Source organism: Myxine glutinosa, chromosome 6 (assembly GCF_964187855.1).
Source record: "Myxine glutinosa chromosome 6, kmMyxGlut1.1, whole genome shotgun sequence".
Classification (NCBI taxonomy): Eukaryota; Metazoa; Chordata; class Myxini; order Myxiniformes; family Myxinidae; genus Myxine; species Myxine glutinosa.
The window spans coordinates 145,235,670-145,262,490 of NC_136266.1; the positions used below are offsets into that span (position 1 = coordinate 145,235,670).

A 26,821-nucleotide genomic window follows, 5' to 3' on the forward strand; every position below is an offset into this window, starting at 1 on the left:
TTGAGGATTTTAGAAACTTGGCCTATGTTGACCTCAAAAATACATAGTGTTTGAATTCAGTGACCAGAGATGCAAATCCTCTTCAAATTTCAAGTCAATCGGATGAAAATTGAGGATTTTAGAAATCTGGCCTATGTTGGCCTTTTGGCCTATGTTGACCTAAAATATAATTGGTGGTTGATATTTGCAAATCCTCTTAACATTTCAAGTCAATCGGATGAAAATTGAGGATTTTAGAAATCTGGCCTATGTTGACCTTTTGGCCTATGTTGACCTAAAATATAATTGGTGGTTGATATTTGCAAATCCTCTTAACATTTCAAGTCAATCGGATGAAAATTGAGGATTTTAGAAATTTGACAAAGTGGGTGGCCTTTGATCTGTGTTGACCTAGTGACCTATTGACCCCAAAAACAATAGGCTTCTTGCTTATGACCAAGCCTACCATTTGGTGGAGACATGAAGGAGCAAAGTTCATTGGAAGTGGAGTTCCCAGGAGCAGAGGTCATGGCATGCCCTTTGACTCACCGCAGCGCGTCCTTATTGGGTGCACACACCAGCTCACGCCCCACTAATCCCCCAACAACAACCATTCCAAAGGTCTGGCTCATCCCCGAGGTCGTCTGTTCCTCCTGTAATGGTTTTCCCACCGAGCTGACGATCTTTCCCGCCTAACGTTTTTGTCCCGTGCACCGCAACTTTCCAAACTCTTCCTCCAATCAGAAAATGGAAATGACGTCATTGTATAATCAGAAGATTGGTTCTGATTAAAAACCTGGAATTTTGAACGTGGAACGACAGACCAATAAATCATTAGCATTACAAACTACCGAGCACTTCAACATAGCTGTTTGAGCCTTACCTTGGCACAAGCAGCGCATTCGAAGGGCCGCCCACCATCGTGTGCCATCTGGTGGCGAATGAGGTTCGAGCGCCAGTTGAAGGCCTTTGGGCACTTCTGGCAAGGAAATCCTCCATTTTCTGTCCGCCTTCTGCTTGACTGTGCACTACCAACCCATGAGAGAACATGTCAACTAGCATTAGACAAACCGTCATGAATACGCTATTCCAATTTGCCACCATAAGTCATGCTTGGATTTGAAAGTCACCCAATGAGGAATATACATTTAGAAGTTCCCCTGCACATCCCCAAACAGATTTTCCATGGCTTCGGGAAAATGTATTTCTATGGAATCAGGAAAATCACACGCGGCTGGAAAAATAAATGTGTGAATTGCTGAAAACTACACACAAAAGGATGAACATGTGCAGAGGAAAACCTTCCACTTTTAACCCCAGTGTCACATCTTGGCATTGGGCTAGCAGGATGGCCTGGAAGTACACACAATTTGCTTCTAAGTTGTCTAGCCTAGGTTCGAATCCCGATCCGAGCTATAAACTGTCATCCTGGTGTTTCGCAGGCAGGTTGATTCATCAATGTGTGTGCCGTCCTCTGGATGGACGTTAAACGTGGCATCAACATCGTCGGAGGACGTTAAAGACCACACGGTGTTCTGCATGGAGAGTAGTCGAATATTACAAGTTCCTGCCCTAACCAGCAGGGGGCACTGCATCTGTGGGACTACCTTCGCACTCCCAGCAATGATGCAAAGCAGCAGCCGTAGGCAAATGATGATCATGGCATTATCATTTCATTTTATTACCTATAATCAGTTTTCAATTTATGGTTGTGACGATGCAAAGCAGAAATGTGCATCCGTCGCAAAGTTCCCAATTACAGAATGATGATACAGGTGTGAAAGTGCAGCGGTAATGATCTCACCAGAAGCCTTTTTTGCAGCACCGTGTCGGTGTAACGTGGCAGATGGTGCCGGACAGCGGACCGAAATCCGCACCAACAGACACACGGCTTCTCGAGTCCGCAGGGTCTATGCTGGGACTGATGCCAGAATTGGGGTACATTTCAATGTCAGCCATCTTGCTCCATCTCCGCCAGCAAGCATCCTGTCCCTCTGAAAAGTGAAGGTGGAATGGGAGGTCAGAAATATGGGACGTATTTTGTGTACGGCTACTGTGAAGAAAAGATACAGCCATTGAGTCTCTTCCAGCAGGTTCTCCCATCTCAGCCAGGAACTCCAGTTCTGTCAGGGTGATCAATGGGGTCTTGGTCACCTCCCTGACCAAGGTCATTCTTTCCCTGTTGCTCAGTTTGGTTGGATGTACAGCTCGAGGAAGAGTCTGGGTTGTTCCATAGTCTTTCCATTTCCGAATGATGGAGCTCAATGTGCTCTTGGGAACTTTCAACTCTCTAGAAATTGCTTTATATCCTTCCACAGATCTATGCCTCCTCACAATTATATCTCGGAGCTCTACGGACAATTCCTTGGGCTTCATGGTGGAGTTTCTGCTCTGACATTAACTGTGAACTGTGGGGCCTTATACAGAAAGGTGTGTTTCTTTCTAAATCATGTCCAATCAACTGAATTGACCACAGGTGGACTCCAATCATGTTGGAGAGACATCTCAAGGATGATCAAAGGAAATTGGATGCACTTGAGCTCAATTTGGAGTGCATAGCAGAGGGGTTGAGTACTTATTGAGTCGAGACATTTCAGGTTTCCATTTTTAATTAATTTGTAAAAAAAAAATCAAAAATAAAAACTCCACGTTGACATTATGGGGTATTACGTGCAGATCAACGACAAAAAAAATCTTAATTTATCTATCTATAATTCCATTAATCTCTGTGTGTTTGTATGTGTGTATGTGTGTATGTGTGTATGTGTGTATGTTTGTCTGTGACCGCTGTTTCTCGACAACCACGGGTCCGATATACTTTAAACTTGCCAGGTATATTGCTGGGGACCCGAGGATGTGCCTTTTCAAGGTTTCATATTAATCGGACAAGTACTTACCGAGCTATGGCGATTTCTTTACCAAACACTGCAAGCCGTTCGCTTTGGACCAAACCATTGCATGTAAATAGAGGGGGGGGTTCTGTGGTCGTTGTGAATGGACCAAACCATTCATGTAAATAGGGGGGGGGGTTCTGTGGTCGTTACTGCCACGTGGTTTCAAAGTTTTTTTTTGTTGTTGTTGTTTGCACGCATGTTTTTTTGCACCCACGTACGGGCACGCCCTAGGATGTTTACACACACACACCCCTACATAAATTTTTTTTTTTTTTTTTTTTTGGCAAGGAACGGGCACCCACGTACGGGCACGTCCTAGCTTATATATAGTACGGGCATGCCCTAGTATATTTTAATTTCAGGTTGCAACAATAAAATGTGAAAAAGTCAATAGGTGTGAATACTTTCTGAAGGAACTGTGTGTATGTGTGTGTGTGTGTGTGTGTGTGTGTGTGTGTGTGTGTGTGTGTGTGTGTGGGTGTGTGTGTGTGTGTGGGTGGGTGTGTGTGTGTGGGTGTGATTGTATCTGTATATTTGTATATATATACACAACTGGTCAAAAGTTTTAGAACACCTCCGTTTTTCCAATTTTTATTGAAATTTACGCAGTTTGATGTCTCGATGTACTCTGAAATTAAGCAGAGAACAAATAGACAATTGGAGATAAAAAAAGAAATCATAGAATCATTTTGTTTAACAAAATGTAATTTAAATTTTGACTCAGCAAAGTAGCCACCTTTTGCAGATATAACCGCCGAACACACTCGCGGCATTCTTTCTTCAATGGAAATCAAATATTGTTCGGGAAGTTCTTCCCAACACTGTTGCAGAAGTTCCCACAAATGGGTTGCACTTGTAGGTTGCTTTGCTTTCACCCTTCTGTCCAGTTCATCCCAAACCAGCTCGATAGGGTTTAAGTCTGGAGACTGTGCTGGCCATTCCATGATTTGAAGCCTACTGTCTTGTTCTTTTCCTCGAAGGTAGTTTTGACATCGCCTGGAGGTGTGTTTAGGGTCATTATCTTGCTGTAGGATGAACCCCTGACCAACTAGGCGTATACCAGAGGGTATTGCATGGCGCTGCAAAATGCTGTGGTAGCCCTTTTGGTTCAGGGTGCCAGTCACTCTGTGCATGTCGCCGACTCTGGATCCAGCAAAAGAGCCCCAGACCATCATGCCTCCTCCTCCATGTTTGACAGTTTGTGTCACACACTGAGGAACCATCCTTTCGCGTACTCGACGGCGTACAAACACCCTGCGTGATGAACCAAAGATTTCAAATTTTGAGTCATCTGTCCATAAGACCTTCTTCCAGTCTTCAGTAGTCCACTGGTGGTGCTTCATGGCCCAGGCAAGCCTCTTTTTCTTATTTTGCCATCTTAGCAATGGCTTTCTTACTGCCACTCAACCTGTCAAACATGCAGCTCGAAGTCTTCTCTTCACAGTTGAAACTGAGACTTGCTTACTTCGACCAGTGTTAAGCTGTGCTTGGAGCTGTTGTCCTGTGAGCCGCCCATCCCGCAAGCTGTTGACTCTCAGAAACTTGTCTTCTGATTCTGTTGTGGCTTTGGGTCTGCCAGACCTCTTCCTGGCAGAGTTTCCTCCAGTTTCCAATATACTACTTCCCGCAGTGCAATATTGTCCAAATAATGCTTCAGAGGGTGTAATAACAGTCTGTTCCAATACTGCTTTCATACAGACAGGGGTTTGTAATCAAGTAATCAGCAGAGGTTGGGACACCTGTAAGAATTGTTTGCATCAACTTTCAAGGCTCAATTTACTTACATTTCTGCAGAACACCTGTAAGTTGTTAACCCATTACTTGTTCCCTGAAAAAGGCCTTTTTTTTTTTTTACAATACAACTGCAATTTACATTATTTTCCCGTTTTTGCTATTAACCTAAACTTTTTTTTTTACCTCGAGCACTTTACTGCTTACCTTTGTACCATTTCAGATTATTCACTGGACATTAAACTGCGTACATTTCAATAAAAACTGGAAAAATTCAGGTGTTCTGAAACTTTTGACTGGTAGTGTATGTATGTATGTAAATGTATGTTTGTATGTATATATGTATGTATGTGTGTTTATGTATATATGTATATATGTATGTATGTATGTATGTATGTATGTATAAGTTCCGTATAATTCATTTAGGTTTTTTTTGAACTTAAGACACGTGGTTTTGGAGAAGGAAATAGTTTCCTCAAGAGTTTTATCATGGTGAGTCGAGGGTGGTGTCAAAGATGCCTTACCTCCAATGTGAGGTGCGGCTTCCTCTTGGCGGTTCCCCAAAGTGTCATTCGACCGTCTTTCCACCGTGTTGGCTCTTTCAAGAGGAACTACCTGGAGAGAGTCAAATGTGACACTGATTAGAAACCGAGAAGTCGGAAGCATTTGTTCGCTTATCAGCCCAAGGAAAAGAATGCTTGAACACACCTTGCAATCCTGTTTGCATATCATGAAATATCTTCCTGTTGTGCCCCTGTTGTAAGGTAACATAATTAATTCAATGAATGACGAATGTCAAATGGAGTAATGGTGACACTGTATAGCACACATATGTATGTATGTGTGTATGTATATGTATATATGTATATATGTATGTATGTGGGTATATGTATTTATGTATGTATGTGTGTATGTATGTATATATGTATATATGTATGTATGTGGGTATATGTATTTATGTATGTATGTGTGTATGTATATGTATATATGTATATATGTATGTATGTGGGTATATGTATTTATGTATGTGTGTGTGTATGTATGTATATATGTATATATGTATGTATGTGGGTATATGTATTTATGTATGTATGTGTGTATGTATATGTATATATGTATATATGTATGTATGTGGGTATATGTATTTATGTATGTATGTGTGTATGTATATGTATATATGTATGTATGTGGGTATATGTATTTATGTATGTATGTGTGGATGTATATGTATATATGTATATATGTATGTATGTGGGTATGTGTATTTATGTATGTATGTGTGTATGTATATGTATATATGTATATATGTATGTATGTGGGTATATGTATTTATGTATGTATGTGTGTATGTATATGTATATATGTATATATGTATGTATGTGGGTATATGTATTTATGTATGTATGTGTGTATGTATGTATATATGTACATAAGATAAACTGTTGGAAACTTGGTGACAATCCGCGAGGACTGCAATTGCCTTGCCCTCATGCTCGACTCGGGTAATCCAAGTTCTCGACCACCACCCTTGCTCTCGCTAAGTGCCCCCATAAGGCCTGCCTTTGGATGTTCCAGAGTTCGTGCGGGTGCGGGGACTTTTAGCCGGAAGTGTGCTGGGGTTTCACCCGCACTCATTTCCCTTTTACTCGCCCGAAGCAAATTTGCCTGCGGCCAACATCAACAGGCCTCTCTCTGCCTGCTCGGCTGCGACTAAACAGGAAGTGAAGGCGTTCAAGCTTGTGGACGGGCGAGCCGTGAAAGGCAGAGGTGAATAAGATAAATCAATATCATGTGCTTCAGGGCCTGTTTGCCTCGTTAACCGTTCAATGAAGGGTAATTTTTTTAAAAATCGCATTTTTTCTCCAAAAGATGCAAATATTTGATCAGTTAGTATAGGCCTTTTGTCAGAAACATGTCGTCGAGTTATTGATGACTTTTGCCGTAACTTAAAGTGATAATAATTATTCCAAATTAAAACAAATGATGGCTGAGCGTCGCATGTAATTCCAAATTCACAATTATGATTATTGAATAATTCACAATTGATCAGTTGACCTTTCACCCTTAGGTTAACCTGATGGATATCACAATAAATAAGAGGCTGGTGTTGGCTTAGCGGTTAGGGTGCCGGCTTGGGATCCAAGGATGCTGAGTTCGAATCCTGGTCAATTGCTGAATATAACACCAGGGGGGTTGATTCAGCCTGTCATACCTTCCAAGGTCGGCAAATTGAGTACCAGCTGGCTGGGATGAATGATTCCGGTGTGTACAGCAACTTAGAATAGATACACCATATCCCTGCACATCGTAAGAGGCAACTAAGGGTTGGTGTCAGGAAGGGTATCCAGCCATAAAAACATTTCCTCAAACAGGGTACCATTTTTGTCATGGGGCCCGCAAGGCTAACCCCGCTCTAGTGGGGAAAATGGCCATAAAACGATCAGACATTCATTCATTATATGGCAATCAGGATGAGGAAACTCATCTTCAGCAAATGTATATTAAATATACTAGCAACGGTACCCGCCCTATGGGCGGGGCTTCAATTGGGAAGCCCAAATGAAAAGGCAAAATATCAGAAATTGAAGGCTTTTTTTTATTTTAAACGATTCATATAAACATCCGTTGAATCATATCACACGCAAATCATCAAAATCTAAACAGTACATGGCGCCCATTTTGAAAAAAGATTGAATTCTGCAAAACGGAAGCGGCCGCCACACGTCTTTCTCAGTCGCACGTTTATGTGTGAAGAGTGCGCGCCGAATCTGTAACATGGAAGCGGCCGCTACACCTGTTTCTCAGTCGCTTTGCACACGCTGCCGTGCTACTTCGGAGCCGCACGTTTATATCGGAAGAGTTCGTTAGGAGTCGATCTACTCTCTCCTGGTAAGTAGAATTTCAACAAAAGCCACATCACTGTTCATATCGGTAAATATTATTCCATCGCGTTTGGAAAAACTGGAAAATTGGAAAACTTGGAAAATTGGGGAAAAAAATTGGAAAAACAATATAGCCTATTTTACTCCAAGGGGTCCCAGGAATACCCACCCAAAATATCGTTGCGATCGGTTCAGCCATTTTTGCGGTACCTTCGAACGGACAGACGGACCTTTGTGGAATTAAAGCAAGATGTGTGGTGGAACAGCTGATGGTGTGATCCTTCTTTTAATTATTTTTTGTAAACTTGGTGTTTGCTTAACCGCTTAAGGAGCCGCCTTAAGATCTTAGGGTCTTGGGTTCAAATCCCCTGTCATGCCGTTAAATTAACGCCAGGTGCGTTGACTCAGCCTGCCATACCTTCCGAGGTTGGCAAATTGAGTACCAGCTTGCTGGTAACAGGGGGCACTGCATCAGTGGCACAGCTGCACCCCCAGGAAATGATGCAACCAGCAGCCACAGGCTGCATACAAAGTAATAATAATACTCTTTTGTACATCTTTGGTGTCTCATTACACGGTTTAGGATCAACTTAGATGTCTGATAATTCGCCATCCCTATACAATCAAATGTTTCGTGATACGGGGTTCGAATCCCGACCCAGCCATAATCTGTCATCATGATGCTGCACAGGCAGGGCGATTCATCAATATGTGTGCGGTCCCTCGGATGAACGTTAAGCCGGTTGTCCCATCTGCCAGCATTCGTTAGTGGACATTAAGGATCCCACGGTATCCTTCGCGAAGAGTAGGCGAGCTATCACCGGCACCCTGAACAAATTACAAATTCCTGCTGTAACCTACTTAGTCGAACATCAGCTTTCACGAACCAATATTAAAATTTATTTTTATACACTTTACAGTCACCACTCACTGTATCCCACCTTTAATTATTTATTTATACACACTTTACCATCATTGCTGATCCCTCCATTCCTCATCGATTTATTTATACGTAAACACTTGATCATTGCCACGACCAACACAAAACTTGAAATTATTTATAATATAAACTTTACCATCACTACTGCGATATCGCACCTTTAATTATTTTTAATATACTTATAACCTTTCTACTTTTATTTATTTAAATTCTACCTTTCTACAACAAACACAAAAACACACACACACACAAAAACACACACACACACACACACACACACACACACACACACACACACACACACACACACACGCACACACACACACACACACACAAACACACACAAACACACACACACACACACACAAACAACCACACACACACACACACACACACACACACACACACACACACACACACACACACAACACACACACACAAACAAACACACACACACACACACACACACACACACAAACACACACACACACACAAACACACACACACAAACACACACACACACACACACACAAACAACCACACACACACACACACACACACACACACACACACACACAAATATATATATATATATACCCTCTACTTTTTTCGCCCGATGAACTCCTTGGTTGCGTTGGCAGTGTATTTTGGGTCATTGTCTTGCTGTATGGTGAAGTTTTGCCCATTGAGTTTGGAGGCTTTTATTGAAAAAACAAAGAACTAGTAAATGCACCTTCAGCAACTTCCCATGTGCTGTACTTTATATCGAGGCAATGCCTTTGTAATTTGGAAGTGTTGATGCCTCCGCCGTCGAAGTCGCCGGAGGCATCATGTTTTCAGGTTGTCCGTCCGGCTGTCCGTGAAAGGTTTTCGTTACCGTGATAACTTTAGAACGGCTACAGGGATCTTAGTCAAACTTGGCACAGGCATGTATCATGAGGTAAAGATGAACTGACTCGATTTGGGGGTGAAGACGTCAAAGGTCAAAGGTCAAACTCAGTAATAGGTCTATAACTTGAGAACGGCTGAAGTGATCCACTTCAAGCTTAGTACGGGTATGTATAATGACGGAAAGATTAACTTAGTATATTTTGAGGTCAAAGGACAAAGGTCAAAGGTCAAATCTGTAATAGGTCTATAACTTCAGAACGGCTGAAGTGATTCACTTCAAACTTAGTACGGGTATGTATAATGACGGAAAGATTAACTTAGTATATTTTGAGGTCAAAGGACAAAGGTCAAAGGTCAAATCTGTAATAGGTCTATAACTTGAAATTGGCGGAAGCTATCTAATTCAAACTTGGTACAGGTATGTATAATATTGTAAAGATTAAGTGATTATATTTTTGGGTTTAAAGGTCAAAGAGCAAATCAGTAATAGGTCTATAACATGAGAATGGCTGAAGTGATTTAATTCAAATTTGGTACAGGTATGTATAATTTTGTAAAGATTAACTTATTAGATTTTGGGGGTCAAAGGTCAAATCTGTAATAGGTCTAAAACTTGAGAACGGCTGAAGTGATCTAATTCAAACTTCGTACAGATATGTATAATATTGTAAAGATTAAGTGATTAGATTTTTGGGGTTAAAGGTCAAAGGTCACATCTGCAATAGGTCTACAACTTGAGAAAGGCTGAAGTGATCTAATTCAGATTTGGTACAGGTATGTATAATGATGTAAAGATTAAATAATTAGAATTTGGGTTCAAGAGATCAAAGGTCAAAGTCTGTAGTAGGTCTATAACTCGAGAATGGCGAAGGAGATCTAATTCAAACTTGGTACAGGTATGTATAATGATGACAAGATTAACTGATTAGATTTTGGGTCAAGAGGTCAAAGGTCAAAGTCTTGTAATAGGTCTATAACTTGAGAATGGTGAAGGAGATCTAATTAAAACTTGGTACAGATATGTATAATGATTTAAAGATTAATTGATTAGATTTTGGGTTTCCCAAGGTCAAAGGCCAAAGGTCAGAGGTCATGTCAGGTAAAAATGTGAGAACTTGTGAACAGCTGAAGGGATTTCAATTAAAACTTGGTACAGGTATGCATAATGATGTAAACATGCACTGATTAAATTTTGGGGTCAATAGGTCAAAGGTCAGAGGTCATGTCAGGTAGAAATGTGATAACTTGAGAACAGCCTCCGTCTTCTACCGACTCCTCTCTGGCCTTGCCCCCCCAGCTCTCTCTGGGCTCTGTCCAGCAAATATTCCTACAGGTCGCACAAGATCTGCCTGCAACCCTCTTATGGTTTAACTGCCAAAATCAAGACTCTCTGCTCACCTTCACTCCTTCATTCCTCTTTTCTCCCGCCTCTGGAACAAACTCCCTCACTCTCTTCAATCCCACTCCACCCTCCAGGTCTTTAAAACAGCTGTTCACCACCATCTCTTATCTTCCCCCATCCAAAACCTTGATCTTTTCTACCCCCGCTAATTTCACCCCAATTCCACTTTTTTGAAATACCAACTTCTGTCCTGGAAGTCCTTGGTGTCCTTGTGTTTGATACTTCTGCCACCCCCCTCCCCCAAGCCCTCTCCCTCCCACACATCTCCCTGCTCGTAAATGTTGTGTGCCCTCAAGTGTTTGTGTGCTTCCCCTTCTCTTGTCTTCCGCTCCCTCTTTTTATATATTTTGTTTGTCTGGTTGATTTGTTTGTGAAATAAATGTCAGCTCTTTCACGAGCCTCGATTCAGTATACAAAAAAAAAAAGACAAAAAAAAAAAAGCTGAATGGATTTAAATCAAACTTGGTGCAAGTATTATAATGATGTAATAATGTGGGTGGAGGCATATCAGTCGACGTCGTGACGTCGAACAGTGCCGTTCTAGTTTAAAAAAATGAGTTTAGTTTCACTTTAGTAACAATACAGATAGAACAAGCTATTGTTTAACACATTCCCTTTTTTGTTATATATATATATTGTTGCGGTTTTGAGTCTGTCAAGTGAGTTAATAAAGGCTAAAGTCTGTCCCCCATAGTTAGTCACACGAGCAACATGTAGCCTCGCAATAGTATAGTTATGTCTTAGTATTTGTGAGCTTAGTTCCCTTCCAGTGTTAATTCTGCGTTGAGTAGGAGCCAGGAGGATAGGCCCTACTTGCCACCGATTTCCCAGCCACCCTAGCCTCGATCCAGTTTGTTAAGCATTGGGTGATCATTGGCCGAGTTAATACGAGGTAGGCCTAGGAAGGATCGGGGTGGAGTCGAGGCGGGGCGGCAGAAGCGATGACGGTAAGCACGAGCCGCCAATCAGAGCTCGAGGGTGGTGGCGGCGGCGTGGTGTCAGAGGGCGTGGTGAGAAGAGTCTGGTGAGTTCCAGAAGGTTCGGGGGGCATAGTTATAAAACCCGCTGCGCAAAAGCCCTCGAAAGGACTTGCATCGGAGGGCTAAAGGACTTGACTTGCTGAGAGAGAGAGATATATAACAGGACTCGCAGAGGAACGCCGGATAAGCACGAAAGGACTCGCGTTGTAAATGAGTGCTACCTGATGAACTTGACCATTGCACGAGAACACGCGCGCTAACCAACACCAAGTGTATTGAAGAAGAGGAGTTGGTCGCTACATATACGCGGGCGGACGCAGCTATAACGAAATAGCGCATTTCAGCCATGTGAGTGAACGAGGCTGAGTAACCGCCAGCCGCGCTAAAGTCCGCCCTCTACCGTTTCGCCCCGATCATCCTTGTGTACGAGAGACGCGCCACGAGTCCCTGCCTTCACCTGCCACCATCTTCACGGGACGTGCCGGGGCCGTGCAGAGCCGGACGGAGGCCATCTCTGGACGATGACATTGACGCGTGGGGAACACCTGCCCATCTGCAATCCCCTGTGTGAGTGTGAGCTGGGCCCGACGGGCCCGTTGTCCCAGGGATAAGTTAAGACTGTTTAAGGCTATTCTGTGTCTCTTCGTCCTTGAACTGTATATACGTGTGGGAACAATTCAACCCATCTGTTCTTCCTTTCTTCTTGATTCGATCGTTTCTGTGATTTCTCCAGTTGACTAAGTGTGGCACGAATAAGATCGCTCCAATCGGGTCCCACTGAGTAAGACTGCGCAGACCACGTGTATACGCAATCTGCTCGGCGTACTAACATCACAGGTGGTTCGTGCGAGGCTTGTTTCCTCGCTCCCAGGGCAGCGCGGGTACTTAGGTACGAGCGAAAATTAGTCCCGAAACCCTATGCCGCGTGTGTCCGGGAGGGACGTGATAAGTCTCGGTTCCGCCAAGGCCCAGTAAAGACAAGGGGATTAATCCCCCCTTGATAAGGGGGAGAAGGCCGGCGTAGAAAACCGTAACAATTGGTAGTCAGGAGTGGGATTTGGAACCTGGGACAAATTTTGTAGACAAAATTTTGGACACCAATTTTACATATTGGCAGTAACAATTGGTGTCAGGAGTGTGGGATTGGACCCGGAGTGAGCATCACGCACTTGAAATTACGAGCGACCAAAATTTAGTATTAAAAGCCAAATTGTATTCGTGCCATGGCTAGCCAACGCGATCGAATGCCCGTGGGGGTAGAAATAGATGAAAAATTAATGACCCAGGACCCACGGGAAGAATGGGGAGAAGAGGAGGACATTGATGAGGGGCCGGCAGTAGGGGAAGAAAATGGCGGCGCCTCGCACGTGGCGGCGAGAGCCGAGCCCGCGGCGCCAATGGATATGGGCACCTTCCTGGCGCAAATCAAAGCATGCATCGTGGTACAAAGTAATGAAATGAGAGCAGAAATGAAGGAGGGGCTGGAAAACAAAATGGACATCCAAGAGAAAAAGATGGATGCTCAAAGTAATCAAATGAAAGAATTGGGGGACAAATCCACCAGGGACATAGAAGAAATGGGTGACCAGTTGAAAGAATTGGGGGACGAATACATCCGGGGAATAAAAGAACATTGGTACACGACGAGGTAACGCTGTGCGAGGAACGCGGGGAGAGCGAGGTAGAGCAGAGGTCATGTCAGGTTGCTAAGTTGACCGAGGGAATAGAAATCGCGACTTGGGGTGTGGAAAAGCCGACGGCCACCGAATTGGAAAATAAAAATTTATGCGCGCCGGCGGTTGTCGAGGAAATAGAAGAAATAGTTGAAATTGGGGCCGAAGAGACGGCAGAAATAGAAAATGAATCGAGGGTCGTAATGGAACCTGTGCAAAGTTCGAGTTCACATCATGATGCCGGGCTTGCTAACCCCAATGAAAGTTTGCAGGTGGTGCTGCCGGGGAAGAATCTCCCAAAGGTGAGCAGGAATGTGTATGGCGGGAAAAGATTTTTGGCGCGCTTGGGATCGAGGCACAACCCGGGCGCTCGTGGAAGGTCCGTGGTGCGATGTGTGAGGGTGACTGGCGCGTGTGTGCGAAAGAAGTGTGCACCGGAGCGCGAGTGTATGATGGAGTGTGTCGGGGAAGAGTGTGTCAGAGACGAGTGTGAAACAGAGTGCATGATGGCCGAGGAGAGTGAGAGAGGATGCACACCAGAGCGTGTTGTAGAGAGTGTGCAGGAGTGCACACCAGAGCATGCGATTGGGTGTGTACCAAGAGAGTGCACACCCGTGGACGCTACGGAGTACGTAACGGGAGGGTGTACGCGAGGGTGTACGATGGCCGATTGTGTAACGGTTCTGTACTAAGGCCACTACTATTTGTAGCTGTGATGGAGGTGCTGGCTCAGAACGTAAAGGAGGGTTTACCGTGGGAGTTGTTGTATGCAGATGATCTGGTGTTGATTGCGGAAAGTATGGATGGACTGAAGGAAAAGATGAACAAGTGGAAGGAATGTATGGAGACAAAAGGTCTGAAGGTGAATATAGGAAAGACGAAGGTGATGGCAAGTGGTAAAGCATGTGGTGAGGTGGAAAGAACTGGGAAGTGGCCATGTGCTGTGTGCAGGAAGGGTGTCGGAGTGAACGCCATTCAATGTACAATGTGCGCTGAGTGGGTTCATCAAAAATGTAGTGGTCTGAGCGGGTCATTAACTAGTGTGGCAGCTACATTCAAATGTAAGGTGTGCACAGAGTGAGCTGCAGATGGAGGAATTGTTGAGTTGGATCTTGGAGACGGCGTGAAGCTGGGAAAACATTTTGCTACCTCGGAGACATGCTGAATGGAGAAGGCGGATCAGACTCGGCAACGGTTGCTGGAGTGAGATGTGCATGGAAGAAGTTTCGGGAACTGAGTGGCGGGCTGATGAGGAGGGGAGTGTCGTTGAAGCTGAAGGGAAAGGTGTATGCTGCATGTGTGAGAGTGTTATGATTTATGGGAGCGAGACATGGGTCATGAATGTGGAGCAGCAACGAAGGCTGGAAAGGGTGGAAATGCGAATGGTTCGGTGGATGTGCGGAGTATCGTTGAGAGAGAGGAAGACAAATGATGAATTGCGAAAGATGATGGGAATAGAGCCTGTGATTGATGCTGTGAAGAGGTACAGGTTGAGCTGGTTTGGTCATGTGTTGAGGAAGGATGAAAGTGACTGGTTGAGAAGAGTGATGGAAATGAATGTAGAAGGAAGTAGAGGACGGGGAAGACCAAGAAAGACTTGGCTAAAGCTGGTGGAAGAAGAAATGCGGGCAAGGGGGTTAACAAGGAGAGATGCAGAAAATATGGCAAAATGGAGAGATTGTCATGGGGACCGCAAGGCTCACCCCCGCTCTAGCAGGGAAAATGGCCTTAAAATGCATGTTGTTTGTTTGTTGTATATATATATATAAATATATATATATATATATATATATATATATATATATATATATATATATATATATATATATATATATATATAACCGAAAAATCCGTGACGTTCGACTGAAGGTGTCACAGGAATGTGGATTTTATTTGTGCAATCTTTTTGTGTTCATAATATAACATTTTATTTGAATAAGCTGTTCCTCGATCATAAACTGACGATCATGAACTGATAAGATGGACGGCGGACGGACGGACATGAAGAAATTGCTCAACCCCGCTCTTCGCTTCACGTGCGCGGGTAATGATTTTAGGCTTTTTCGAAGCTCCAACAACTTATAGGACTTTATTCACAGCTCAATGGAGTACTGCTCTCCGATTTGTACACCCCTACCTCACATAGGTATATTTCATGTGTTGATGCCATGGAAACCAAGGCCCACTACATCGCATATACTGCATCTTCACTTCAGCTTAGTGGAGGTTGTCCCAAAATCGCAGCAGGGCGACATGCAATCACATGTTAATGCAGTAACTGAGTGGATCCGTGTTAATTCCATGAGACCTAAACCTGAGAAATGCAAGGTGATGCAAATTAGTTTCCTCCATAATGGCCCCTCGATAATGAACCACTTGAGTTTGTGTCTTCTTTCCATCTACTTGGGATTAGAATTCAGTCGAATCTTCGATGGGATTCTCAAGTTCGGCACATTATTTCATGTGCCTCCTGACGTCCCTACATTTTGTGCCAACTCAAGAAAAATGGAGTCGCTACGACTGATTTGGTGTTTATTTACAGTATGTACATTGGCCCCCTTTTTTAAGTTGGTGCCCCTGTATGGAGTGCTTCGCAAACGATGCAGCAATCGGCTGAAACTCTCTCGACTCTATCGATCAATCGGCATCGAGAGAGTTCAGCGAACTGTCTGTACAATCGCCCTTCTCCAGCGACATCACTATATCGATCACTTCCCTTGCTGCAAGGAGATCCAACATCCTCACCAACTTCTTTCTACACTTGATTGTAATTTCCCCTTCCCAAAACCCCTCCAGACACCAAGAATGATTCCAAATGCTGTTGACAAACTCACTCTAGATCCACGTTCTCCAAGTGAGAACTCAGACGTACAAACAGTCTACTATTCCTAATCTAGTGCAGTTGCTAAATTCACAATAGAATAAGGTGCAATATTATTGTTTTGCCAAAAGCCCTCATTATCTACACTCTGTGCTGTCATACATTTCACATCTTCATTATAATTATCGAATGTTTTATTGCTTTTATGTTAATAATTTTTATGTTATTATTATTATTAGTCTCCAGCCATGAAGCTGATGCTCAGGGCCTGTTAATCCCACATCGCAGTCTCGTTGGTGGCCTCGATGTCTCATACCATCTCCTCACCGGTCGTGCACCCCCTGCTGTTTCTGTATTCTGCCCCCACCCAACCCCACCCTCCACAACCCCAGGTTTCTGCAGGATAGATGAGTTCAGCTATTAACCCACTTCTTGTGAAACTCCTAAAATCCAGGCACACTCTCACCTCCACTCATTTGTTCCTCTTTTATCTGACCTGTGGGACCAACTTCCTCATTCTGTTCAATCTCATTCTTTCCTCAGAGGATTCAAGATGGCTGTTCTCCTCTTAAGGTCACCCTAGCAATATTCATTTTATTTTCTACCCTCAATACCCCTCTCAAATCCTATCCCTTCCTTTCCAGTTTATTGTGTTTTTTTGCCCTCTCCCTCCACAACCCCTTTCGCTCTTTGTTCCAATGTTTTGTCATCCCCGGATTTCTGTTCCTCTTATTTCAGCCCCCATATCGTTGTGGTTGAGCATGGAGCCAGCTTGTTCACACCGTGTCCTCCTCCCACCCTTTCCGATCCACAATCTCCTCACCTCACCCTTCCCTCAAGTGTTCCTCTGTTGTGGCGATCAGCGCTGCTGTTGATGTGTTTCCCCACTTTACACGCTCTTCCTTCTGGTCTCTTCTGTTCTGTATTTTAGTTCTTTCAAGAGCTTTGGATTTACATTTTAAAAATATTGACTTATCATCTCAGCTTTACCTTCTCAGTGTGTTGCACCTTTCTCTTTTTCCCCCCTTTTCATGAACTACCCTATTTTATGTTTTCATTGAATGAATGATCGTTTTAAGGCCATTTTCCCCCCTAGAGCGGGGGTTAGCCTTGCGGGCCCCATGACAATCATGGTTCCCTGTTTGAGGCAATGTTTTTATGGCCGGATGCCCTTCCTGACGCCAACCCTTGGTCGCCTCATACGATGCGCAGGGATACAGTGTACCTATTCTAAATCGGGGTACACACCGGGATCATTCATCCCAGCAAGCTGGTACTCAATTTGCCGACCTCGGAAGGATGACAGGCTGAATCAACCCCCCTGGCGTTAATTCAGCAATCGACCGGGATTCGAACCCAGGATCCTAGGATCCCAAGCCGGCACCCTAACCGCTAAGCCAACACCAGGCTTTTCATTGATGTGTAATAATTTGTCAATGATTCTTAAACCTATGAAGCACATCCAATAAAATTGCTTTGTCCTTCTTAGACAAAGACAGCCATTCACACGTGAACACCTCGGTGCGTTCGTTTGTTTCCAGTGTAGGAGTTGCTGCCTGCCTAGCAACCGCGCTCTGAGATAGTGCAAGCACTGAAACCTGCTGTCAACGGATATCTGAGGAGACCGGACCACTTGCCACCCCAAATTTAAGCAGGGATACCCTGATTGAACACCTATCCGAGAGATGGTGCATTTTGTGATGCAATGCCCTGACGGTGAACCACAATCCACCACTTTATAATCTGGATCAGATGAATCTCCAATATAACATGAACACATACATTCTGATATCGAGCCTTTCACTAAAGTCTCGCAAATCCATCAAGACTATTCCAAATAGTTCCTGCAAGCTACTGCAGTGAGCCGGTGTCATTGTGTCAACATTTCATTATTTCTTTATGAAACCAATGAATTACAATAAAAAATTTTTATCGCAGGTATTGCTTTGCACTTTGAAATTTATGCTGAATTTTGACAAGCTAGGCCTTGACTACATGTGCCTCTCCGAAAGCCTCACCACTAGTCGAGTATCTAACGCGACACCTCTAGCATTGTCACACTCCGGATCTGGTGGCCATTGTCACTGCTTTGCTATTGTATACAGCCTTCCCCAAACAAATATATATTTGCTCACTATTGTGTTTCAATAAGCATTACATGCTTCGACAAGCACGCAGACGAGGCCACTGCACTCCCTGACGTTTAGGTTCATGTAAACACCATTCCATGTGGAAACATTATTGTTTATTTGTGATACTATTATGTTTATGGGGGTAGGTAATAGAATACCATAGGAAAGGTAGGATTGTATAATTGCAGAAATAGTATGGACCTTGTGACGTGTAGGAGCATTTTGATGTATTAAGTAGGGAAAATGTAGCTTAAGGTTGTGTTTAAATGTTCATCATACGAGGGATGATGACGTGTTCATTAGTAAAAGGGTTTAAGGTTAATTTCCCCTGTGCGTGAAACCCTCTGTGGCCATTCCTAACAATTATACAACTGCTGGTCAAACAAAACGGCAGCCGGCCAAGCTAACCACGCTCAATGGACACAATACAGTAAAGACCAACCCAGGAGAGGCAAAGCTACCACGGTTCGATAGGCGGGGGGACCAGGCCCAGCAGGCCACGCTCCCCCCCCCCCCCAAGTGACGGGTCAGGATGACGTGGGCGGAGCACGAGGTGAGCTCCAAGAAGTAGCTTCGGGAGTGAGAGTTCGGGGAGTGAGAGTGCGAGGGGCAGCAAGAAGCTTCACGATTTGTTCTTCGGGAGACAAGGCGCGATTGCTTTGTGCCGAACAAGAAGCTTGACGATTCTGGTGTTCCTGAGTAGAGCGTTTGGTGTGGCGATTGTGAAGGAGCTTCGACTGCTGGGCTTTTTGGTGGGCTGGAGGCCACGCTGTCTTTTCCTAAACGGTGGAGAAAACAAGTAGGGTTGTCTACGTGCTCGCCTCTCGCCTCATTCCCGGGCGCCCACGGCGCCCTCGACTCGAGGCATTGCCGACATTTTTTCCAACATTCCCACGCTGGTGGCTTGGAACACCATCACTGCCGACCTCACCAAGAGGACCCATTTTGGGGACAGCTACAGTCACGTGAAAAAGTAAGTACACCCCATGTAAAGTTTTGACCTTTTCAACATATTTCAACATACAGCTATTTGATCTGCATTTCAACAATATTGATAGATAAAGGTGATATAATATAACAAATATCATGAAACATTTACATTTTGTAGTCCATTGTATAATTTAAATAAACATAAATGCAAATTTCGCATGTGGAAAAAGTAAGTACACCCTTGGCTCTAATAGGTGGTATTGCCCCGTTTAGCAGAAACAACCTCAAGTAGGCGTTTCTTATAACTGTCTACCAGTCTCTGACATCGACTGGGAGAAATTTTTGCCCACTCCTCCATGCAGAATTCTTTCAGCTGTGCGATGTTTGAGGGTTTTTTTTGCATGCACAGCTCGTTTCAAATCCCCCCACAACATCTCGATTGGATTTAGATCCGGGCTTTGACTTGGCCATTCCAGAACCCTCCATTTCTTTCTTTTCAGCCATTCCTTGGTGGATGTACTGGTATGGTTAGGGTCATTGTCATGTTGCAAGGTCCACCTTCGGTTAAGCTTCAACTCTCCGACAGATGGCCTCACATTATCCTCAAGCACCCTCTGGTACAATGAAGAATTCATAGTGGATTATATGATGGTGAGCTGCCCAGGCCCTGATGTAGCAAAGCTGCCCCAAAACCATAATATTTCCACCACCATGCTTTAACAACATCTTGCATATCAGGTTCTTCTGGTCAAATGCTGTCTTTGGTTTTCACCAAACATGTCTTCTGGTACTGTGGCCAAATAGCTTTACCTTTGACTCATCTGTCCAGAGCACATTGTTCCAGAAGTGCTGGTCTTTGGCTAGGTGTTCATTGGCAAACTTTAGTCTTGCCCTGATGTTCTTTCTGGACAGCAAAGGTTTCCTCCTGGCACACCTCCCATGTAGATCAAATTTGTGCAGCCTCTTTCTAATGGTAGACTCGTGCACTTTGACATCAACAGTGGCAAGAGCTACCTGTAGGTCCCGTGATGACATTATGGGGTTCTTAGATACTTCTTTCAGCATCTTGCGGTCTGCTCTCGGCTGAACTTGCTGGGGCGGCCTGGCCTGAACAAGTTGGCAGTTGTTTGGAATCTTCTCCACTTGTAGATGATCTTCCGGACAGTCGAATGATTGATTTCAAATTGTTTGGAGATCTTTTTAAACCCCTTCTCAGACTCATAGGTATCTATAACCTTCCTTCTGAAGGCCTAAGAGAGCTCTTTTGATGTGGGCATGGTGACGCTGCACACTTCAACAACAAAGAGCAAACCAAACTAAATGTCTGAGGTTTAAATAAGACAGGTTCCTCCTCCAAGATCCTCTCTAACGATGTTCTAATCATTTGCACCTGAGCTGGTGCACCTGATTCTAATTTTAGGTATTTGAAGTAGTGATAAATGTGGGGGTGTACTTACTTTTTCCACATGCGAAATTTGCATTGATGTTTATTTAAATTATACAATGGACTACAAAATGTAAACGTTTCATGATATTTGTTATATTATATCACCTTTATCTATCAATATTGTTGAAATGAAGATCAAATATCTGTATGTTGAAATATATTGAAAAAGTCAAAACTTTATATGGGGTGTACTTACTTTTTCACGTGACTGTAAGTGCCGGAGAGGGAGCTTTTTATTTTATTACTTTTCCCCGTGTGTGTGGTTTGTGTCTGTGTCGAGGTACCTCACAGTAGAATTTAGTTACCTCATCATTTATTTTCGTTATTTTCTGGCATTTTCTGGCATCGTTATTTAAGTGTAGCACCAGGCTAGGCCTCTACGGAAGTGCTCGTCATCCCGGCATCCAGCACTCAACCCATCCAGTCATTTTGCTGACGGCAGTTTAATCTATCTGACTATATGACGTCGGTAGGTGCCGGGGTGAATGCCAGACACTCGGATGTGGGATGACGGATTTAGTAAGATGGCGGTGTAGCAAAACGACGTCACGTCTGGGACGTCATTATGGCGTCACGTTTAGAGCGAGGATAGGCATTTACGGCGGTGTATTATTCATGACTGAATGAGAACTTCATTTTGCAACTTGAAAGAAAACAACTACAATAACTTGTCTGATCCTTGGGAATATAAAACTAATTCATAATATTGTTTTTTGCAAATAAGTGTGCGTTTTACTAAAATTAACGTTAGCTTGTTTGGTAAAAGTCGGAAATATGTTTCTGGAATATATATATATATATTTGCAAATGTTGACCGTCAATGAACTGTGTTGGTGTACTGTACCAGTTATGTTGTTAAACTACCATGAGCGAAGCGACGGGATCAATGCTGGTGTCCCTGGGTTCCCTTTACCCTCGAGGCTGCTTATTTAAGCTGAGCACATACTGGACCAAATTGTCCACACAAATCCCAGGCAGATATTTAAGAGTGATCTACACAGGAGTGTGATGTTTACCAGCGATACAAGCGAACTGGTGCAAAATGTCGAAAGGGATTTCCAATGAATTAACATAATCTCCTGCATTTCAACATCAACAGTTTAGTTTTGACGGAAAATTAAATTGCTAAAGACAGAATGCACTTTTTCTCTTTTTCATCAAACAACTATTTCATCAGACGATTCACGACTCGAAAAGGCATAAAATGGATGGAAATTCCACATGGATATTGTGAGCGACACCGCTGTGACGTCACCACATTTGCTCTATGGCCAGAAATTCACTGTTATATCATGAGTAGATCGTTTATCCTATTCACCGCTTATCAGGGAATGATTCTCTGGCTAAATAAGGGGCTCAAGGGGAAAATAGCACGCAACAAACCCTATTCGTCATGAGACGACCTTTGGTCGAAACAGTGATTACAATGATGTGCATTGTCTGAGATTCACGTAGACTAACTATTCTGGCATGTAGCTACCTTTAATGAGACTCTATTATATATATATATATATATATATATATATATATATATATATATATATATATATATATATATATATATATATATATACAGTGCATTCAGAAAGTATTCATACCCCTTCACTTTTTTCACATTTTGCTATGTTGCAGCCTCATGCTGAAATCGTTTAAATTCATTTTTTTCCCTCATCAATCTACACTCAATACCCCATAATGACAAAGAGAAAACAGGATTTAGAAAGTTTTGCAAATTTATTAAAAAGAAAAAACTGAAATATCACATTGACATAAGTATTCATACCCTTCGCTATTACACTTGAAATTTAGTTCAGGTGCCTCCCATTTCTCTTGATCATCTTTGAGATGTTTCTACACCTTGATTGGAGTCCACCTGTGGTAAATTCAATTGATTGGACATGATTTGGAAAGGCACACACCTGTCTATATAAGGTCTCACAGCTGACAATGCATATCAGACCAAAAACCAAGCCATGAGGTCGAAGGAACTGCCTGCAGAGCTCAGAGACAGGATTGTGTCGAGGCACAGATCTGGGGAAGCCTATAAAAAAATCTCTGCTGCATTGAAGGTTCCCAAGAGCACAGTGGCCTCCATAATTCTTAAATGGAAGAAGTTTGGAACAACCGGGACTCTTCCTAGAGCTGGCCACCCGGCCAAACTGAGCAATCGGGGGAGAAGGGCCTTGGTAAGAGATGTGACCAAGAACCCGATGGTCACTCTGGGTGAGCTCCAGAGATCCTGTGTGGAGATGGGAGAAACTACCAGAAGGACAACCATCACTGCAACACTCCACCGATCTGGGCTTTATGGCAGAGTGGCCAGACGGAAGCCAAACAGTTCAATCTTGGTTTCATCAGACCACAGAATCTTGTTTCTCACAGTCTGAGAGTCCTTTATGTGCTTTTTTTTTTTGCAAACTCCAAGCGGCTTTCATGTGTTTTTCACTGAGTCGAGGCTTCCGTCTGTCATCGTTACTTTGCACTTTCCCCTCGAAGCATGTTTTGTTTTGCACCAAAGAACAAAATTAACTCAGTTGTTTGTTGCAGGTATCGTTCTTCAAAATGTGCCCAGGGTTTCTGGACCACTCTGTGTATATATATATATATAAGGATGATCCTGAATATACTCCTGATGCGTATCATGCTCTCACCTTTGTTAGAGTTGCAGCGAGTGATCCGGAATGCTGTGATTTGGACTCTCTCGGCATCACATCGTGGTCGCATTCGCAAGGAACAGAAACATCTTTGGTTGTGTCTTCAATATCATTCTCATCATCCGTGATGATCATCACTTCCTCTGCAGTCTGCCCATTGGTTTCATTGCAAGTTTCCATTGCTCCGTAACCTAGGGTCGGGTTCATGAAAAACAAAAAGGAGGAAAGCTCGATCACAATTTAATTGTTTGTTTTGTTTACATTACAATTTGAAAAATTAAACAGTTTAAGCTATTTGAGCACTCACCTGTTTATTTTCCAAGCCTATGTTTGAGACATATGATGGAATACTAGTCTCGTGAAGCCAGTTTTGGTCTGCATCATTGGACAAGGTAAATAAAAGTTCACGAGAGTACGTTTATCGCCCTGGGAAACGCGGAGCAGCTGGTACTGGTGTTTGACTTTTCACCCTTCATCAGAGCGAAAGAGTAAAGAGAGTTATAAATGGAGTTAGTAAGGGGCTTTTTACATCCCACTGTCTACAGTAGGTCATATATGAAGATCCCAAAATCGAGAATATAATACTATTTCAAATCATGCTCTTACTTCTTGGGTTTCAGATAATGATCTAGAATTCTTCTTTTACTGTGATTTGCACATTTTGATCTGACGAAGGTCAAACTCTCGAAACATCAGTTGCACCTCCTTTGCCATTTCACTTACCATTCTCTCACCAACTTTTGGTCGGTAAAATGCATCTTACTATAATTCACCAAATGTCTGTCCGTCCGTTCCCAGGTACCGCAAAAACGGCTGAACCGATCGCAACGAAATTTTGGGTGGGTAATCCTGGAGTAAAATAGGCCATATTTTTTTCCAATTTTTTCCAATTTCCAATTTTTCCAATTTTCCAGTTTTTCCAAACATGATGGAATAATATTTACCGATATGAACAGCGATGTAGCTTTTAATGAAATTCTACAAATACTGTTTAGATTTTGATGATTTGCGTGTGATATGATTTAACGGATGTTTATATAAATCGTTTAAAATAAAAAAAGCCTTCAATTTCTGATATTTTGCCCTTTCATTTGGGCCTCCCAATTGAAACCCCGCCTGTAGGGCGGGTACCATTGCTAGTTGCTTTAAATGCAAAGAGACGAGTCCACAAACCAAGAGGATATAACAACTAGATATCTGTGATCACAAAGCGATAGCCTCCTTTAGGCAGTCTTGGGCTTCCACGGCCTCCTCCTGCTTACCCTTGGGCCACGATCCAATGATGGCCATATTCTTTTCGGACCGCCATATGATCTGTACATTGAAAAAAATGTGTCCCCATCTACAATCTGTCCAGAAAACTCAATATCATGAAAATTGGCGCAAAATTATTCATATGATTTTTAAAAGGCGTTTTTTTTGTTAATTAGGTCACAATCTGAAAAAGTAGGTCAAGGACACGAATCAAATATCAGATGCACAACTTCAGTGCAGGTACACTATTATAATGCAAGAACATCTTGGAAGACCGAGTGGTCTTTGAGATTCCGCAGTAGCAAAATGTAGCGATGACAAAAAATGGGGTTTTTTATTTATTTATTTTAAGATCGACATTTGACTTTAACCTTTAAACCCGGAGCGATATTATGTAAATAAAACGTAAATGCGGCTTACCCTATGCTATCTAGAGAGGGGCAATTTCGTTCTGATCGGACAGACCTTGGTGGAGTTTCGGTAAAAAATGGTTTAAATTACTATAATTGGGTCATCACCTTAAAAATTAGGTCAGGGTCAAAATAAAATTATGTCAATCTCGCATAGTTTTTATTCGAATTATTGTTGCAAAATTTCATTCCGAAAGTCCCAGCCTGATCAGAGATACAGCTCGGACATTGGCAGAAAAAAGGGGAAAAACCTAAATTGTGGTTTTAGTACTCCGAAGAGTCTAACAAACTCTGGGGCATTAATTGTAATAGCAAATCCTATAATAGGTATAAGCCTCTCCGTATCCTATTGGGGGAGGCTTAAATAATGATAATTTTTGTCAAAAGATTTTTTTGTATATTTTGATCAAAAGACCCCAAGGTGGCCCACTATCACTGTATTCGAATGTCGTCTGGAATGATTGGAAGTCCTTTGCATTTACCTAACATAATGTATCTGGCCGAAGGCAAACCTTTGTAGCAACACCTTATACTATTCAGCCAATACTTCCCGGGGGACTCCATCTGGCCTGACAGTTTTAAAAGTGACAATCAAGTAAGGCAAAGGAGCACACGGGAAAATTTACATCGTTATGAGAAATTTGTCTCATCGGTCAATAACTTGTTTTTAACCTTTGTCCCATTACTATCCTCTCTTGTGACTTTGTGCCAGAGGCATGTGTAGACATTTTACATTCCTCATTGCTCACTCTGTACTCGTGCTGCCTGATTGTTTCAAAGTGATGAACATCATTGATAGGCAACGCTTGCTGGAATAGCGAAGAGGTCTTCTTTGAGCTGTCTCACCTGCGTTAGATTCCCGACCTCATTACAAATCGTCACCTTGGTGTTTCAGGAGCAGGGCATCTCTTGGGTGGGAGGTTATGCAGGGACCATTGGTTGCTGATGAACATCAAAGACCCCTAGGTGTCTTTTGCAAAGATTAGCCGATCATTTTCAAAATTCCCTCCGTAAACTATGGGGCTCCACATCAGTGGCACAGCAGGTCTCCCAGAAACTATGCAACTGCGCTCAGGTGATGCACAAGAACGAGTGAATGAATCATAATCTAAGGCAAAAATGCATGGACTGTCCATCCATCCCAGAACTACTCCCTCAGTTTTAGGGCTAGCCCCACCAAACTGTCTGTGGAACCTTTTGGGGCCCCAGGGGGTTGGGGTCCTAAGATGGGTTAGATGTTTCATAAATTACTAGATACAATTATGATTTCTTCCATGCTAAATCGGTGACCCCGACGTAATCAAAATGGATGGACAAGGAGTTACAAGCATGCAACCAGTCGCAGGCAACCAAGCAGCCTTGCTCTTCCTGGTTGCTCAACCAGCTTCATCAGTGGCGGCGGTTTCAATCAAGCCACTGCTAATCTGACCTAAGTACCGCAGTGTTGGTTGACACAAGTCAAAGCGCAATTCGACCCCCGGGAACATTACTAGTCAACATGGTTGAAATACATTGTTGGCTCCTTGTCACCAAATTATGTGACGGAGGTGAGAGATATTTTAATAGAACCTCCAACAAACAAGCCATACACGATTTTGAAGGCCATGCTCATAAAACGCACAGCCCACTCTGAGACCTGGCGGTTTCAACAAACACATTCGCACCTTCGGCAATTTCCCCAATGCAATTGAGATTCTCAGCTTCCTCCTATGAGATGCCGCAATTTTTCACTCATATTCACGGATTCATCATTTGCAGTTTCGCCATTAACCTGTATAGAAACATTACCCACCCACTAGTT

The 26,821-nt window shown here is 43.1% G+C and overlaps 1 protein-coding gene across 2 annotated transcripts in view; it reads right to left on the reverse strand.

The window, feature by feature from the left end:
• Window positions 1-26,821, reverse strand: part of LOC137429276 (uncharacterized) — a 155,546-nt gene that overhangs the window by 63,328 nt on the left and 65,397 nt on the right. The window contains exons 2-6 of one of the 2 annotated variants that reach the window (XM_078780663.1): window positions 23,664-23,826; window positions 23,354-23,547; window positions 5,129-5,219; window positions 1,784-1,973; window positions 863-1,007 (exon numbers count right to left, since the gene is read on the reverse strand). In XM_078780663.1, the coding sequence (XP_078636789.1) occupies window positions 863-1,007; window positions 1,784-1,973; window positions 5,129-5,219; window positions 23,354-23,536 (609 nt within the window). In that variant the 5' untranslated portion in view covers window positions 23,537-23,547; window positions 23,664-23,826. The remainder of the gene's footprint in view (window positions 1-862; window positions 1,008-1,783; window positions 1,974-5,128; window positions 5,220-23,353; window positions 23,548-23,663; window positions 23,827-26,821) is intronic. The other variant, XM_068119244.2, reaches the window with a different exon arrangement.